This window comes from Nerophis ophidion, linkage group LG27, assembly GCF_033978795.1.
Source record: "Nerophis ophidion isolate RoL-2023_Sa linkage group LG27, RoL_Noph_v1.0, whole genome shotgun sequence".
NCBI classification, from domain to species: Eukaryota; Metazoa; Chordata; class Actinopteri; order Syngnathiformes; family Syngnathidae; genus Nerophis; species Nerophis ophidion.
In genome coordinates this window covers 8,683,044-8,701,653 of record NC_084637.1, presented here as the reverse complement: position 1 = coordinate 8,701,653, position 18,610 = coordinate 8,683,044, and the positions used below count along the sequence as shown (strand labels likewise).

The following is an 18,610-nucleotide window of genomic DNA, read 5'->3' as shown; positions in this document are numbered from 1 at the left end:
GAGAATGCTGGAGAGGACACAACAAAGACCAGAGTTTTTCGGAAAAGTGTCTCCTTTACCCAGGGAGATTCTGAGCCCATGCCACTTCACCGCAGGTATGGAGCTCCTTTGGAGATTCCATCCGTCATCAATGTCAGCACAGAGAGTAAGAAGCTTCAGGAAGCAACATCGATGTCGGCACTAACAGGACAAACGATGCTGGAGTCAGCCTCGCCAACTGAACACAACTCTTTTGTCTACCCAACACCAGGGAAAGGGGACCAACGCAAAAAACTGAATTATGAAGAAAAAATAGCCAAGAATGAAGGTGAATCTGAGTTGAAATCACCTTCAGTAGTTTATCCCATAATTGTGATAGAAGAGGATGATGACAAAGAGGACACAAGAAAGAAATATCAGGACATGCAAATACATGGAAAAGAAGGGATGGAAGATAAAGAAACATCACAAACCTATAAAACATCATTTGCAAACAGAAGCCGTGCAGAAACCAATGTAGTGTCCTCTGAAACATCTGATCAGGTTCCTGACAAGTCAAGAGGCAGACCTGAGCCTAAAGAAAATGCTTCATCATCGAAACACTCGGCTGTGTTTGCAAAAGTAGCCACTGGCCAGTCATCTTCTGCTTCAAATTCCTCGTTATCAAATTCGGATATTTCTGGCGTTCTTAGCCACCCAAAACTGAGAACAGATATCAAAGACATTGACTCAGAGGAGGTCTTTGAGTCCAGATTTAAGAAGCGGGAATCCTCTTTGACCCGTGGCCTCAGAAAGCTTACAAGAAACAAATCAGAGGGGGAATCGCCTGTGCCAAGCCGTAAGCTCGGCGGTGGAGGTGAAGAGGTTTACAGGCCAGGGCCAAGGGGAGCTCCTCTTGAGATGAGCTCCAAAGGGCTACAAGAGAAGTCCAAATCAGTTCAAGACCTACGTGAAGATGAGACAAAGGAACGAGGCCTGAGCCTTATCGGAAGGTTTTCATTACGAGGAAAGAGATCAACATCCGATGATAAAAAGGGAGAAAAATCCACTGAAAGAAAGACTCAGGACGCACAGGAAAGTGCGGCCACTAAGAGGACTACTTGGGCAATCGGTCGAAGTAAATCTCTGGACACCAAAGAGCAAGATAGAGATCAAAGAAAGGCTGATGAGTCTGCAATTTCTTCTGTGAGGCGCAGGTTTGAGTCCAAAGTGGCAGGAATCTCTGCTAAAATACGAACCCAGTCTGAGGATAGGAAGGATAAACATGCCGAGGGAAGTCAGAAAGAGACGGACTTGAAGAAGATCACAGATTCTTCCGTCTTTGCAATGCGACAGAAGTTTGAGAATAAAGTGGCGGGAATTTCCACGAAAATACGAAGCCAGTCGGACGAGAGAAAAGAGAACACAGAAGGAAAGAGGACGCCGTTGTTTTCTCGCCATCGCCACTCACGCTCTGAGGGTCGCGGACTGCAAGAAATTTGCGTGCCTGAAAATCAGCTTGCAAAACAGGTTGCCGTCGGTACGTCCAAAGAGTCGATTGAATCTGTTTCAAGTGTTCATTCTGAGAAAGAGAACGACCGGCGGTCCAGATGGGACAGGTGGGGTCTAAGCAGGAGCAAAAAAGACAAAACACCTTCCCAGACTGACATTCTTTTACCTGCCCCAAAAGAGGAGGAGAACTCAAACCCTCCAAAGTTTGTCCGTTCTGCTTCAGACTTCCCACCCGTGTTCCATATCAAACTCAAGGACCAAATATTGCTTGAAGGAGAGCAGGTCACCCTTTGCTGCCTGCCGGCAGGAAGTCCCCCTCCTGACATTTCATGGATGAAAGGTATTTGAACGTTAGTAGCAATAAAGATATTGTCATTTCTCAAAAATGTCATGTTTTTTTTAATGCAGCTTTCAATTAATTGTTGCTTTTCCGTGACAGATCGTAAAGCTGTGCTAGCGGACGACCGCATTAGTCTGATCTCCCATCCAGATGGCAGGCAGCTTCTTACCATCCTCAAGTGTATCCAGAAAGATGCCGGGGTGTACGAGTGTTTAGCGACTAATCCCATTGCTGCCATCACCACGTCCTGTACATTGTCGATAGCATGTGAGTGACGTGACAACCAAGTATTTATCAAAACATGGTATTTCCTCCGGGCAGCACGGTGGACCAGGGGTTAGTGCGTCTGCCTCACAATACGAAGGTCCTGAGTAGTCCTGAGTTCAATCCCGGGCTCAGGATCTTACTGTGTGGAGTTTGCATGTTCTCCCCGTGACTGCGTGGGTTCCCTTCGGGTACCCCGGCTTCCACCCACTTCCAAAGACTTGCACCTGGGGTTAGTCTCACCTTAAAACTCATTTGTATACTCTAGCCTTTAAATAGACTCCCTTTTTAGACCAGTTGATCTGCCGTTTCTCTTCTTTTTCTTCTATGTCCCACTCTCCTTTGTGGAGGGAGTCCGGTCCGATCCGGTGGCCATGTACTGCTCGCCTGTGTATCGGCTGGGGACATCTCTGCGCTGCTGATCAGCCTCCGCTTGGGATGGTTTCCTACTGGCTCCGCTGTGAACGGGACTCTCGCTGCTGTGTTGGATCCGCTTTGGACTGGACTCTCGCGACTGTGTTGGATCCATTATGGATTGATCTTTCACAGTATCATGTTCTCATATGTTCTCATAGTCATCAGTATCATCAGTATCATCAGTATCATGTTCTCATAGTCATCATTGTCACCGACGTCCCACTGGGTCATTATTGTCACCGATGTCCCACTGGGTGTGAGTTTTCCTTGCCCTTATGTGGGCCTACCGAGGATGTCGTAGTGGTTTGTGCAGCCCTTTGAGACACTAGTGATTTAGGGCTATATAAGTAAACATTGATTGATTGATTGATTAGGTTGATTGGCAACACTAAATTGGCCCTAGTGCAGGGGTCGGGAACCTTTTTGGCTGAGAGAGCCATGAAAGCCAAATATTTTTAACTGTATTTCCGTGAGAGCCGTATTGTATTTTTTAACACTGAATACAACTGTCAGGTACAAACACTGATGACATCTATTGAACAGACAAGAAGCAAGGAATTAAACAGAGACTGGATTCAATTTAGCTCAATGAGGAGAAACACGTAGACCTGCACTCTTGTACAGTGTCGTCCCACGCTCTTTCGCCTCCTCTTTTATTTGGACTTTCCCTGATTACAACAACTAAATGCATGCATCTCTTATTCTTTTTAAAAAACCAAACAAAAAAAAAACATTGTTTTTCTGAAGGTAACCAATAATAAATAAAATACTTTTGACCATCAATGCAACTTCTTGATCTGGTGCGATAGAAAACGGATAGTTGGATTACAATGCATGAGAATGTTTTATAATTTGAACATTATTGTTAACACTGTGACTACCAGCGGAATTATTACTTATCGAACTAAGCAATGTCAGCTAAGATTTATCTGAGAGCCAGATGCAGTCATCAAAAGAGCCAAATCTGGCTCTAGAGCCATAGGTTCCCTACCCCTGCCCTAGTGTGTGAATGTTGTCTGTCTATCTGTGTTGGCCCTGCGATGAGGTGGTGACTTGTCCAGGGTAGGGTAGGTCTTTATTGTCATTGCAACAAGTACAACGAAACTTTGTTTTCAGCACAAACCTGTTCAAGATTAGACAAACAAACAGTGGACAGGGTTACAGAACAAGAACGCTGATGGTTCGCCATAGGGCGTCCCGTAAAAAATGGGGAAGAAGGTAAAACGCTGGGGAAGGATGAGTAAAAAAATACAATCCAGTCTGGAGTGGGGAAAAAACCTCCATAGCAAAAGCACATATACATATTACAACATACATCTCGAGATATCCAGCAACAGAGGGAAGGTAGTTCAAGGTCATGGTGGTAGGCCGCAGCTCTCAGGCGCTGACCATCCATTCATCACCCCTACGGGATTTGCGTTGAGGGCGTTGGATTAAGGGGACGGGGGCGTGTATGTGTGGCGTATATTTTTTTGTGTGTGTGTATAAACCCGTAGTGTGTCTCTGTTCCCCGACCTTGATGTATTTGCCGTCGCTAGTCCAAAGTCAACAACAACAGGTGCGTGTCCATGAGAGAGACAAAAAAGGGAGTTTGTTGTGTCTTCGCTGCACTGTCCTTCAGGAGAGTCTCGACGCCAGGGAAACAATCCAAGTTAAAATTATTTGTATGCGAGTGAAAATACAATTTGCTTTTCACTCTAAGATTGTCTATGACTGGTCCTCAAAAACTGCGGGGTAGAGAGTCCGATGTGATCCACAGTTCTTCCCGCATCCTCCAGTCATTTGTGGCAGCTTTGGGGTACTTTGAAGACTGTCAGCAACTTCCAATTTGTCGACAAACCAGAGCAACGCTTGCTCCAATCAGCAGATGTCCCGTTGTCATAATTCCGAATAGGTGGATATCTTCACGTCCTCGACAGAAAAGGGTCGCCAGGCACGCGGCCCTCCTTCTTCTCCCAAGAGTCCGTGGCGTGTCCAGCAACAAGCGCTTCGTCACGACAGCAGGTTCCCCCAAACCCAAGATCTTGTCAATTTTGTTGAGGCCAGTTAAATAGTTCAAATGTTTAGATTTGGAGAGCAGTGCAAAAAAGAGGCAACAAGAAAGTCAAGACAAGACAAAACAAAGAAGCAAGCAGGAGAGATAAGGGAGAAGAAAGGGGAGCGTCCACCCTCGATGAGTGCCAGAGAGAAAGTGTCCAGGGTGTACACTGCCTTCCGCCTGATTGTAGCTGAGATAGGCTCAAGCGCCCCCCCGCGTCCCTGAAGGGAATAAGCGGTAGAAAATGGATGGATGAATGGTATATCCATTGGTATTAAAAGCGTTACTAAAACGGCCTTCTTTCATCTCCGTAATATCGCTAAAATTCGCTCCATTCTGTCCACTAAAGACGCTGAGATCATTATCCATGCGTTTGTTACGTCTCGTCTCGATTACTGTAACGTATTATTTTCGGGTCTCCCCATGTCTAGCATTAAAAGATTACAGTTGGTACAAAATGCGGCTGCTAGACTTTTGACAAGAACAAGAAAGTTTGATCACATTACGCCTGTACTGGCTCACCTGCACTGGCTTCCTGTGCACTTAAGATGTGACTTTAAGGTTTTACTACTTACGTATAAAATACTACACGGTCTAGCTCCAGCCTATCTTGCCGATTGTATTGTACCATATGTCCCGGCAAGAAATCTGCGTTCAAAGGACTCCGGCTTATTAGTGATTCCCAAAGCCCAAAAAAAGTCTGCGGGCTATAGAGCGTTTTCCGTTCGGGCTCCAGTACTCTGGAATGCCCTCCCGGTAACAGTTCGAGATGCCACCTCAGTAGAAGCATTTAAGTCTCATCTTAAAACTCATTTGTATACGCTAGCCTTTAAATAGACTCCCTTTTTAGACCAGTTGATCTGCCGTTTCTTTTCTTTTTCTTCCATGTCCCACTCTCCCTTGTGGAGGGGATCCGGTCCGATCCGGTGGCCATGTACTGCTTGCCTGTGTATCGGCTGGGGACATCTCTGCGCTGCTGATCCGCCTCCGCTTGGGATGGTTTCCTGCTGGCTCCGCTATGAACGGGACTCTCGCTGCTGTTTTGGATCCGCTTTGGACTGGACTCTCGCGACTGTGTTGGATCCATTATGGATTGAACTTTCACAGTATCATGTTAGACTCGCTCGACATCCATTGCTTTCCTCCTCTCCAAGGTTCTCATAGTCTTCATTGTCACCGATGTACCACTGGGTGTGAGTTTTCCTTGCCCTTATGTGGGCCTACCGAGGATGTCGTAGTGGTTTGTGCAGCCCTTTGAGACACTAGTGATTTAGGGCTATATAAGTAAACATTGATTGATTGATCATCCTAAATGACCTATCTCTTGTATCACACAATTCACTTATGCTTGGTATTTGCTTAATCGGGTTGTAGTGGTAGAAAAGAATGAATAAATATGAATATAATACTGTGATGCAGACTGTAAAGCTGTGATTGGATGTTTTAGTACATAATTTCAGACATTTACAACTTCAGAGAGCCTTTATCACAAATACCGTCTTTCAAATTTTGCAATACAAGTAAGCGTCTGTTGTGACACATCGGATAGTTCAGACCTGGGCCCGTTAAGTATTTCAATCTGGCTCGTCGGATATTCCCAAATAATTATTTTAGATCTTTAAGATGGAAAGTGTAGCTGCCATTATGATGTTTTGAAGTATTTCATAACGTATTTCAATGGTTGGAATCTGCGCTTTTGCCTGATATACTAGTTACTATGGTAATTAATTAGTTACTATGGTAATCTAAGTCACAGCAGCTCAAATGAGGCACCAAGCAGTGGGGGCGGGGAGCGTTTCCACAGTGTCAGCCTGAGATGTGGGTGTCAGGGACAGACGTGGAAGGAGATTTTCACAACAAAGTTCTAAAGCTTAGTTATATAACGGATTGAATATTGTATGTTTACCCTTTGCGTTCATATTTCGCCGTTTGTCGCGTTTTGCTTGTGTCACGCCTATGGATTATGTTTCGTTTTGGTCATGCTATGTTTTGTTTTTTGGACACTTGTTTCCGACTTTTGCACTTCCCGGTTTGTTTTTGTTTCCATAGTAGCTCATTAGTTTCCACCTTGTCTCCGAGTCCTCAGTTCTCACACCTGCTTGTCATTATCATAGTTATTATTTAAGCCACAGTGGCCAAGCGTTCAGTCTGGCAACTTTGTACTTACCGACCTGCTTACACCTTTTTCATGCCCTCGATCACCTGCTACGCACCTTGCTATCCATGCCCCTTGTTTCGGTCGCAGTAAGTGTTTTTGTTTTAGTTGTTCATAGTTCTGCCACAGTGCAAGTTTTTGTTTCATGTTTATAGTTAACTGCCGTTGTGCTAGTCTTTTGTTTCAAAGCCCAGTTTATTGTACCGCCCTTTGTTTTCCTGTTTTTGTAGTATAGTGTTTAAATAAATTAAACATGTACTCACGTTCACGCCTGGCTCGTTCCAAATATTCTCTGCACCGAAGAAGCAATACTAATCCAAGTCCAAGTTTGACAGCTTGATTGTAAAATATGTCAATCGAGGGGAGGTGTGACGTTTATGTTGTCAATATTCAGTGTTTTATCGTTCATAGAAAAATGTAAAATTCCATTCCGTTTTTTAAAGCGGTCTGTCAAAACGTTTTTTAGTATTTAATCAGACATTATTTTAAGGTTTTGTATTAGGCTTCCTAAAAATAGATATACCGGCCCTCGGATACATTTCTTTCTCTCAATTTGGCCCCCCCCAGTCAAAATAATTGCCCAAATCAATCGTTTGATTTGAGCGAGGATGAAAGATTCGTGGATGAGGAAAGTTAGAGTGATAGTTGCACCTACAATAGCACTGTAGGTCTCTCTTAAGTCATCATTGTGCACCTGTGACGCAGGAAGCTAACAAGCCAAATAGTCAGAAGGTGCCATGGTTTCTCAGTGAATCTACTCACCAGAAAACGCTGTTCAAGATTTTAAAGTATCACTGAGTACTCGGCATGGAGATTTGCATACATGCGGGAGTTTTATGTTAAAATTACATATGTTTTAGATAAAGGAGGGAACACTGTACGAACAAATGCAATCAATTTGATTCATAATTGAGAATGTCAACTTATTTTGTCCTCTTCTCTCTTCCCTTTTTTTTTTTTTTCAAAAATGCTGAAGATATTCCTAAGCGACCAGGGACCCCTGAGGTGCCACAGACGTACAACAACACCGCCCTGGTGCTTTGGAAGCCGGCAGACACCAAGCCTCCATGCAGCTATACTCTGGAAAGAAAGACAGAAGGTGACAAAATACAAACTTAAGCAGGCACTATGAAATTTCTAAGACAAACACAAAGAAAAAGACAAGAATATGGACTCGGAACAAAGGCTACAGAGTGTGGAAGAATAAAAAAAAACGAGGCTCTGTTCACAAAAGCCACATGACAAAGCTATGTGAAGTGAATTATATTTATATAGCGCTTTTTCTCAAGTGACTCAAAGCGCTTTACATAGTGAAACCCAATATCTAAGTTACATTCAAACCAGTGTGGGTGGCACTGGGAGTGAGCAGGTGGGTAAAGTGTCTTGCCCAAGGACACGACGGCAGTGACTAGGATGGCAGAAGCGGGTATCGAACCTGCAACCCTCAAGTTGCTGGCAGGGCCACTCTACCAACCGAGCTATACCGGTGTCGTTTCGATAACTGACACCACGTTTGATTGAAATTGTACAAACCCCGTTTCCAGCTGTTTTTATACCCAATCATGGCACCCACCTGTTCCCAATTAGCCTGCGCACCTGTGTGATGTTCCAAATAAGTGTTTGATGAGCATTCCTCAACTTTGTCAGTGTTTATTGCCACCTTTCCCAACTTCTTTGTCACATGTTGCTGTCAACAAATTCCAAAGTTAATGATTATTATATCAAATATGTTGTCTTTGTAGCATATTCAACTAAAAATGGGTTGAATATAATTTGCAAATCATTGTATTCCGTTTATATTTACATCAAACACAATTTCCCTACTCATATGGAAACGGGGTTTGTAAATAAATACATTTGAAACTGGATCGATAAAGATAAGCAAGACTTTGGTAATGCATCATACCTTCTTGTCTTTGCTCCGAACATCAATCGTTTAACTTGACAAAATCTCACCTAGCATAGGGTTTGCATCCAAGGGTGTAACGTTTTACTGAAAACCCACGGCTTGCATCTTGTTTCATCAGGAGATTCAACGTGGCAAACGGTGGCCACCAGGGTGGTTGACTGCTACTACAATGTGACGGACTTACCACCAGGTGGCTTGTTCAGGTTCCGTGTGTCCTGCGTGAACAAGGCAGGACAGGGGCCGCATAGCAACTGTTCAGCTCCAGTCAAGTTGGAATCAACAGGTATTTTTAGTAATGTTTGCCACAAGATGCAAGTTATTGTACCTAAAGGCCTACTGAAATGAGATTTTCTTATTTAAACGGGGATAGCAGGTCCATTCTATGTGTCATACTTGATCATTTCGCGATATTGCCATATTTTTGCTGAAAGGATTTAGTAGAGATCATCGACGATAAAGTCCGCAACTTTTGGTCGCTAATAAAAAAGCCTTGCCTGTACCGGAAGTAGCAGACGATGTGCGTGTGGCGTCACGGGTTGTGGAGCTCCTCACATCCTCACATTGTTTACAATCATGGCCACCAGCAGCGAGAGCGATTCGGACCGAGTAAGCAACGATTTCCCCATCAATTTGAGCGAGGATGAAAGATTTGTGGATGAGGAAAGTTAGAGTGAAGGACTAGAAAAAAAAAAGACTATACAGTGGGAGCGATACAGATGTAATTAGACACATTTACTAAGATAATTCTGGAAAATCCCTTATCTGCTTATTGTGTTACTAGTGTTTTAGTGAGATTATATGGTACCTGAAAGTCGGAGGGGTGTCCTGTCCTGCGTGAACAAGGCAGGACAGGGGCCGCATAGCAACTGTTCAGCTCCAGTCAAGTTGGAATCAACAGGTATTTTTAGTAATGTTTGCCACAAGATGCAAGTTATTGTACTGAAAGGCCTACTGAAATTAGATTTTCTTATTTAAACGGGGATAGCAGGTCCATTCTATGTGTCATACTTGATAATTTCGCGGTATTGCCGTATTTTTGCTGAAAGGATTTAGTAGAGAACATCGACGATAAAGTCCGCAACTTTTGGTCGCTAATAAAAAAGCCTTGCCTGTACCGGAAGTAGCAGACGATGTGCGTGTGACGTCACGGGTTGTGGAGCTCCTCACATCCTCACATTGTTTACAATCATGGCCACCAGCAGCGAGAGCGATTCGGACCGAGTAAGCGGCGATTTCCCCATCAATTTGAGCAAGGATGAAAGATTTGTGGATGAGGAAAGTTAGAGTGAAGGACTAGAAAAAAAAAAAGACTATACAGTGGGAGCGATACAGATGTAATTAGACACATTTACTAAGATAATTCTGGAAAATCCCTTATCTGCTTATTGTGTTACTAGTGTTTTAGTGAGATTATATGGTACCTGAAAGTCGGAGGGGTGTCCTGTCCTGCGTGAACAAGGTAGGACAGGGGCCGCATAGCAACTGTTCAGCTCCAGTCAAGTTGGACTCAACAGGTATTTTTAGTAATGTTTGCCACAAGATGCAAGTTATTGTACTGAAAGGCCTACTGAAATGAGATTTTCTTATTTAAACGGGGATAGCAGGTCCATTCTATGTGTCATACTTGATCATTTTGCGATATTGCCATATTTTTGCTGAAAGGATTTAGTAGAGATCATCGACGATAAAGTCCGCAACTTTTGGTCGCTAATAAAAAAGCCTTGCCTGTACCGGAAGTAGCAGACGATATGCGCGTGACGTCACGGGTTGTGGAGCTCCTCACATCTTCACATTGTTTACAATCATGGCCACCAGCAGCGAGAGCGATTCGGACCGAGTAAGCGACGATTAATTTGAGCGAGGATGAAAGATTCGTGAATGAGGAAAGTTAGAGTGAAGGACTAGAAAAAAAAAGACTATACGATGGGAGCGATACAGATGTAATTAGACACATTTACTAGGATAATTCTGGAAAATCCCTTATCTGCTTATTGTGTTACTAGTATTTTAGTGAGATTATATGATACCTGAAAGTCGGAGGGGTGTGGCCACGGGTGTGGTGACCGCCAGTGTCTCTGAGGGAAGCTACGTTTCTCGACGAGGTGAAGTGAAGGCAGTTGTTGGGGCTGAGCTTTTTTTCCCCCCTCCTCGACGGTGGAAGCATCCCACCGGTCGGAGGGGGCAAAAGAGTCGTAGCTGCCTCTTTGACAGGTGCACGAGGAACAACGCAAGCTCCGCTCATGTCTACGGTAAGAGCCGACTTATTACCACCATTTTCTCCCCGAAACCTGCCGGTTGACATGTGGTAGAGAACCATGTTCGCTTGACCGCTCGGTTCCATAGTAAAGCTTCACCTTCGTGAATGTAAACAAGGAAACACCGGCTGTGTTTGTGTTGCCAAAGGCAGCCGCTATACACCGCTTCCCATCTACATCTTTCTTCTTTGACGTCTCCATTATTCATTGAACAAATTGCAATAGTTTCAGCAACACAGATGTCCAGAATACTGGGTAATTATGCGATTAAAGCAGACGACTTATAGCTGGGATCAAGCTGGAACAAAATGTCCGCTACAATCCGAGACGTCACGCGTACGCGTCATCATACCGCGACGTTTTCAACAGGATACTTTTGCGCGAAATTTAAAATTGCAATTTAGTAAACTAAAGCGGCCGTATTGGCATGTGTTGCAATGTTAATATTTCATCATTGATATATAAACTATCAGACTGTGTGGTCGGCAGTAGTGGGTTTCAGTAGGCCTTTAAAGATATTTCTGGAAGCACATTGCAGTACTGTTGTCTTTTGTTCTCAGCTCAAGACGCAATACCAGAGGTGGCTGTTGTGAAGACGGCGAACCCACGAGAGCCTCTGGTGTCCCCCTCATCCATCCCCCAACCCACACCCATAATGACTGTCACAGTTACAGCTGCTGAAGATGCAACTGCACAAGTGATGTCTCCTTCTTCCCCATCATCCTTAGGTCCTTCAAGCCGTAATACGCCAAAAAATACTCCATATGACCCAAAAACAAGCGCTAAACATCCCTCTGCACCATTTATAGTGCCCAAACCCCAAAGTCCCGTGAACATAGTGTCTCCTATGACCCAGAGTCCCTTCACACTTGTAACTCCACCTTCAACCCCCACCAAACCAGCCTCAGTGCCCATTAAAGGCACCACAGCATCTGTGGCCACATCTCCCGTCTCCTTCTCCCCTCAAGTGCTTCAAACATCCAGCCTGAGCCCCATCGGCGAAGGGGTCAGTACGCCCGGCAGAGGGACCCCGTCCACGGCTCTGCGGCAAGGGGTTCCGCAAAAACCATACACCTTCCTGGAGGAGAAATCCAGGTGATGGAAAATGTTATCATTAAAGGGGAACATTATCACAATTTCAGAAGCGTTCAAACCATCCATCGTCTTCCGCTTATCCGAGGTCGGGTCGCGGGGGCAACAGCCTAAGCAGGGAAACCCAGACTTCCCTCTCCCCAGCCACTTCGTCTAGCTCTTCCCGGGGGATCCCGAGGCGTTCCCAGGCCAGCCGGGAGACATAGTCTTCCCAACGTGTCCTGGGTCTTCCCTGTGGCCTCCTACCGGTTGGACGTGCCCTAAACACCTCCCTAGGGAGGCGTTCGGGTGGCATCCTGACCAGATGCCCGAACCACCTCATCTGGCTCCTCTCGATGTGAAGGAGCAGCGGCTTTACTTTGAGTTCCTCCCGGATGGCAGAGCTTCTCACCCTATCTCTAAGGGAGAGCCCCGCCACACGGCGGAGGAAACTCATTTCGGCCGCTTGTACCCGTGATCTTATCCTTTCGGTCATGACCCAAAGCTCATGACCATAGGTGAGGATGGGAACGTAGATCGACCGGTAAATTGAGAGCTTTGCCTTCCGGCTCAGCTCCTTCTTCACCACAACGGATCGATACAACGTCCGCATTACTGAAGACGCCGCACCGATCCGCCTGTCGATCTCACGATCCACGATCCACGATCAGAAGGGTTCAAACCAATAAAAATCAGTTCCCAGTGGCTTATTTAATTTTTCGATTTTTTTTTTTTCAAAATTTTACCCATCATGCAATATCCCGAAAAACGGCTTTAAAGTGCCTGATTTTAACCGTCGTTATATACACCCGTCCTTTTTCCTGTGACGTCACAGCGTGACACCACCACAAACAAAGATGACGGATAGCACAGAAAGGTACAGCACAGTAACTCGGATTCAGACTCGGATTTCAGCGGCGCAAGCCATTCAACAGATTACGCATGTATTGAAACGGATAGTTAGAGTGTGGAGGCAGATAGTGAAAACGAAACTGAAGAAGAAACTGAAGCTATTGAGCCATATCACGACAGACAGCGGCAACGAGGACGAATTCGGCGATCGCCTTCTAACCAACAATTGCATCTTTTGACCACCGGTGCAACTTGAATCCGTCGAATGGTACGTGTTTGTTTGGCATTAAATGTGGGTGGAGGGAAAGGCTGGATGCAAATATAGCTACAAATGAGGCATAATGATGCAATATGTACATACAGCTAGCCTAAATAGCATGTTAGCATCGATTGGCATGCAGTCATGCCGTGCGCAAATGTGAAGTGAAGTGAATTATATTTATATAGCGCTTTTCTCTAGTGACTCAAAGCGCTTTACATAGTGAAACCCAATATCTAAGTTACATTTAAACCAGTGTGGGTGGCACCGGGAGCAGGTGGGTAAAGTGTCTTGCCCAAAGACACAACGGCAGTGACTAGGATGGCGGAAGCGGGAATCGACCCTGTCACCCTCAAGTTGCTGGCATGGCCACTCTACCAACCGAGCTATACCGCCCTCCGAATCAGACATAATCAGACGATTAGCACATAAGTCAATAACATCAACAAAACTCACCTTTGTGATTTCGTTGATTTTATCGTTGGAAATGCATCTGCTTTGAGTGTCGCAGGATATCCACACATCTGTGCCATCTCTGTCATAGCATCGCTATCGTCTGTAGCGATGCTACGACAGAACAGAACAAACAAAGGGACTTTCGCATCTTTTGACCACTGGTGCAACTTGAATCCGTCGATTGGTATGTGTTTGTTTGGCATTAAATGTGGGAAGAGAGAAAGGCTGGATGCAAATATGGCTACAAATGAGGCATAATGATGCAATATGTACATACAGGTAGCCTAAATAGCATGTTAGCATCGATTAACATGCCGTGACCATTGATATGTCTGATTAGCACACTCTACGTAAGTCAACTTACTCCGACAACACACCGACGAGGCATGATGTCTCCAAGGTACGGAAAACAGTCGAAAAAACGGAAAATAACAGAGCTGATTTGACTTGGTGTGTGTAATGTGTTTGAGAAAATGGCGGATTGCTTCCTGTTGTGACGTCACGGGTGAAAGGTCATCACTCCGACAGCGAACAATTGAAAGCCGTTTCAATCGCCAAATTCACCCTTTTAGAGTTCGGAAATCGGTTACAAAAACATATGGTCTTTTTTCTGCAACATCAAGGTATATATTGACACTTACATAGGTCTGGTGATAATGCTCCCCATTTAAACCTCTCATGCGACGTTGGGAAATGAGAAATCTAAACCAAGCTATTTCCAGGGGTCGTTTTGGAGTCATCCGCGAATGCCGTGAGAACGCCACGGGCAAAATGTACATGGCCAAGATCATCCCCTATAGCCATGAGAACAAACAGGAGGTGTTGAAGGAGTATGAGATTTTGAAATCCCTGCACAACGAAAGAGTCATGGCACTGCACGAGGCCTACGTCACGCCGCGTTACGTCGTGCTGGTGGCAGAGTACTACACAGGCAAAGAGCTTCTGCACAGCCTCATAGACAGGTTCCAAACACTCATTCAAGCAGGATTTAATACACATGAAAGCACCATCCTTGTTGAAATCTTTTTTTTTTTACCACCCTCTATAATAGGTTTCGCTACTCCGAGGATGACGTGGTGGAGTACTTGGTGCAGATCCTTCAGGGAGTCGAGTACCTCCACAACCGCAGGGTCCTCCACCTGGACTTGAAGCCCGACAACATTATGGTGACAAACAATAACACCATCAAGATTGTAGACTTTGGGAGCGCTCAGAGCTTTAACCCGCTTAGTCTTAAGCAGCAGGACTCCGGAACAGGAACTCTGGAATACATGGGTAAGCCCAATCACTCATTTATGATTGTGCCATACTTGCCAACCTTGAGACCTCCGATTTCGGGAGGTGGGGGGTGAGGGGGAGTGGTTGGGGGTGGAGCGGAGGCGTGGGTGGGGGCGTGGTCGGGGCGGGCTGTGATTAAGAGGGGAGGAGTATATTTACATCTACAATTCACCAACTCAAGTATTTTATATATATTTCACATATATATATATATTTATGTATGTATGTATGAAATACTTGACTTTCAGTGAATTCTAGCTATTTATATTTATTATATTACATATATAAATAAAATAAATAGTTGAATTTCAGACGGCACCTATCAAATACACATTAATAAAAACACAGTTGTTCTACTAACTGTACTGTGCTTGCTGGTTACTAAAAAAACAACAACAACACTTACCTTGGGACGGCGTGGCGCAGTTGGGAGAGTGGCCGTGCGCAACCCGAGGGTCCCTGCTTCAATCCCCAACTAGTACAAACCTCGTCACGTCTGTTGTGTCCTGAGCAAGATGCTTCACCCTTGCTCCTGATGGATGCTGGTTAGCGCCTTGCATGGCAGCTCCCTCCATCGGTGTGCGAATGTGTGTGTGAATGTGGAAGTAGTGTCAAAGCGCTTTGAATACCTTGAATGTAGAAAAGCGCTATACAAGTACAACCCATTTACCATTTTACATTTACCTTTCACTATTTGAGTAACCTTTGTTCTGCCATTTGCGTACTGGCGAGAGTCACTTGCCGTGAGGTGCGAAACCCCACATAAATCGTTGGTTAATCAAAAAGCAACCCCATAACGCTATAGCCAACATTCACCAGGAGATGGCGACAGACAACATAGAATCACTCTATTACAGATGGCGTCGCCATGGCTGTAACTTCCACGTTCTTCTGCTTCGTCTCCTTGTGTTTGCAGTTTTTTATTAAAATCCGTAGATGTAACGTGATTGGGCAGGCAAGCTGTTTATATAGTGGGAAAGCGGATGTGAAAACGGGCTGTCCCTACTCAGGTCCGCATGGAGCTGGAGGGGGCGTGTCCTCCAGCTCCGCTGAATTTCGGGAGATTTTCGGGAGAAAATTTCTTCCAGGAGAGGGGCTGAATTTCGGGAGTCTCCCGGAAAATCCGTGAGGGTTGGCAAGTGTGGATTGTGCTTATGTCAATATAAATGTATTATCAAATGTGCTTAAAGCTCCTGAAATGGTGAAAGGTGAAGTGGTGGGGCCCCCAGCCGATATTTGGACAGTCGGAATTGTTATCTACATTATGTGAGTTTCTTATCCAAATGTCGAAATACGCCATCTGATCCTTTTAAGGGACACCATCATCACCTAACTCTATTTTTGTCTCGAACGAAAAGGCTGAGCGGCCGACTGCCTTTCCAGGACAAAGACCTGCAGAGGGTTAAATCCAAGATCCTGACGGCGAAGTTTGACCCAACAAGACTGTACCCCAACGTGTCCCAGAGCGCTTCTGCTTTTGTCAAGAAGATGTTGAGCAGTTATGCTTGGTGAGAATATCTAATAACATTATGAACATACCGTGTATACATTCAAGGATCAAGACACACCGGTCCATTTTAGGGATGTAAAAATCTAATCGCCTGTTCCTAATTCCATCCATCCATCCATCTTCTTCCGCTTATCTGAGGTCGGGTCGTTGGGGCAGCAGCCCCTCGCAGGGAAGCTCAGACTTCCCTCTCCCCAGCCACTTCTTCCAGCTCTTCCCAGGGGATACCGAGGCGTTCCCGACGTGTCCTGGGTCTTCCCCGTGGCCTCCTACCGGTCGGACGTGCCCGAAACACCTCCCTAGGGAGGCGTTCTGGTGGCATCCTGTACTGTGCAATCTACTAATAAAAGTATCAATCAATCAAAAAAAAGATGCCCGAACCACCTCATCTAGCTCCTCTCGATATGGAAGAGCAGCGGCTTTACTTTGAGTTCCTCCCGGATGGCAGAGCTTCTCACCCTATCTCTAAGGGAGAGTCCTGCCACCCGACGGATGAAACTCATTTTGATCGCTTGTACCCGTGATCTTATCCTTTAGATAGATAGATAGTACTTTATTGATTCCTTCAGGAGAGTTCCTTCAGGAAAATTAAAATTCCAGCAGCAGTGTACAGAGTTGAGATCAATTTAAATAAAAGTAAATAATGGGGGTTTAAATGGAAACAAAATAGAGAAATATTACAATAAGAATAAAAACTAAAAAGCAACAATGGGAATAAAAATATAACAGTAAAATAAGAATATAACAAGACAAAGTAGGCAGTAGTGACCATGTTATGAAAACGTATTGCGCTGTTATTGTTTTGCATCCCCTGTCATCCTAGTACCCCCCACCCCAGAGAGGAGTTGTACAGTCTAATGGCGTGTGGGACAAAGGAGTTTTTGAGTCTATTAGTCCTGCACTTGGGATGAAGCAGTCTAGCACTGAACAGGCTCCTCTGGCTACTGATAACGCTATGCAGAGGGTGACTGGCATCATCCAGGATGCTCACTAGTTTGTCAACAGTCCTCTTCTCTGCCACCGTCACCAGTGAGTCCAGTTTCATTCCGATTGTAGAACCGGCCCGCCTGATCAGTTTCTCAAGTCTGGAGTTGTCCTTAGATGTACTGCCCCCCCAGCACACTACCATGTAGAACAGAACACTGGCAACCACAGACTGGTAGTACATCCACAGGAGTTTTTTGCAGATGTTGAAGGAGTGCAGTCTCCTGAGGAAGTACAGCCTGTTCTGTCCTTTCTTGTACTGATGGTCCGTGTTAACAGTCCAGTCCAGCTTATTGCCCACCCAAACCCCGAGGTACTTGAATGAGTCCACGGTCTGTACCTCAACTCCCTCGATCACAATAGGTTGTCACCGTGGACTCGACCTCCCAAAGTCAATGACCAGCTCCTTGGTCTTTGATGGATTGAGCTGCAAGAGGTACGTCATAACCCAAAACTCATGACCATAGGTGAGGATGGGGACGTAGATGGACCGGTAAACTGAGAACTTTGCCTTCCGGCTCAGCTCCCTCTTCACCACAACGGATCGATACAGCGTCCGCATTACTGAATACGCCGCACCGATCCGCCTGTCGCTCTCACGGTCCACTCTTACCTCACTCGTGAACAAGACTCCGAGGTACTTGAACTCCTCCACTTGGGGCGAGATCTCCTTCCCAACCCGGGAGATGGCACTCCACCCTTTTCTTGACTTGGAGGTCCATGGTCCTTCACAGTAATTCCTAATTCCATTTCTGACATTTCCTAGAGTTTAATCAAAATGTGCCCACAACTGTTAGTGCCTCTTATCCAAAACAAACAACTTAACAAGTTTATAGAAATTCTGCAATACAACAAACAAAAGTCCGACATTAAGTTGAAAATGATTTGAAATCATTATATTCCGTTTATATTTACATCAAACACAATTTCCCAACTCATATGGAAACAGGGTTCGTATTTCTCCATCAATGGTCATGTGATGATGAATGTTTATTTATATAGCCCCAAATCACAAATGTCTCAAAGGACTGCACAAATCATTACGACTACAACATCCTCGGAAGAACCCACAAAAGGGCAAGGAAAACTCACACCCAGTGGGCAGGGAGAATTCACATCCAGTGGGACGCCAGTGACAATGCTGACTATGAGAAACCTTGGAGAGGACCTCAGATGTGGGCAACTCCCCCCCTCTAGGGGACCGAAAGCAATGGATGTCGAGCGGGTCTAACATGATACTGTGAAAGTTCAATCCATAGTGGCTCCAAGACAGCAGTGAGAGTCCCGTCCACAGGAAACCATCTCAAGCGGATCAGCAGCGTAGAGATGTCCCCAACCGATACAGGCGAGCGGTC

General features: G+C 45.2%; 1 protein-coding gene across 3 annotated transcripts in view; it reads left to right on the top strand.

Moving 5' to 3' along the window:
* The window catches only part of spega (striated muscle enriched protein kinase a), a 139,581-nt gene that overhangs the window by 117,803 nt on the left and 3,168 nt on the right, over positions 1-18,610 (top strand). For all 3 annotated transcript variants that reach the window (XM_061889540.1, XM_061889541.1, XM_061889542.1), the window contains 9 exons: positions 1-1,810; positions 1,910-2,077; positions 7,661-7,783; positions 8,712-8,876; positions 11,409-11,943; positions 14,209-14,448; positions 14,538-14,761; positions 15,955-16,030; positions 16,123-16,272. The exon at positions 1-1,810 is cut by the window's left edge and continues 741 nt beyond it. In XM_061889540.1, the coding sequence (XP_061745524.1) occupies positions 1-1,810; positions 1,910-2,077; positions 7,661-7,783; positions 8,712-8,876; positions 11,409-11,943; positions 14,209-14,448; positions 14,538-14,761; positions 15,955-16,030; positions 16,123-16,272 (3,491 nt within the window). The remainder of the gene's footprint in view (positions 1,811-1,909; positions 2,078-7,660; positions 7,784-8,711; positions 8,877-11,408; positions 11,944-14,208; positions 14,449-14,537; positions 14,762-15,954; positions 16,031-16,122; positions 16,273-18,610) is intronic.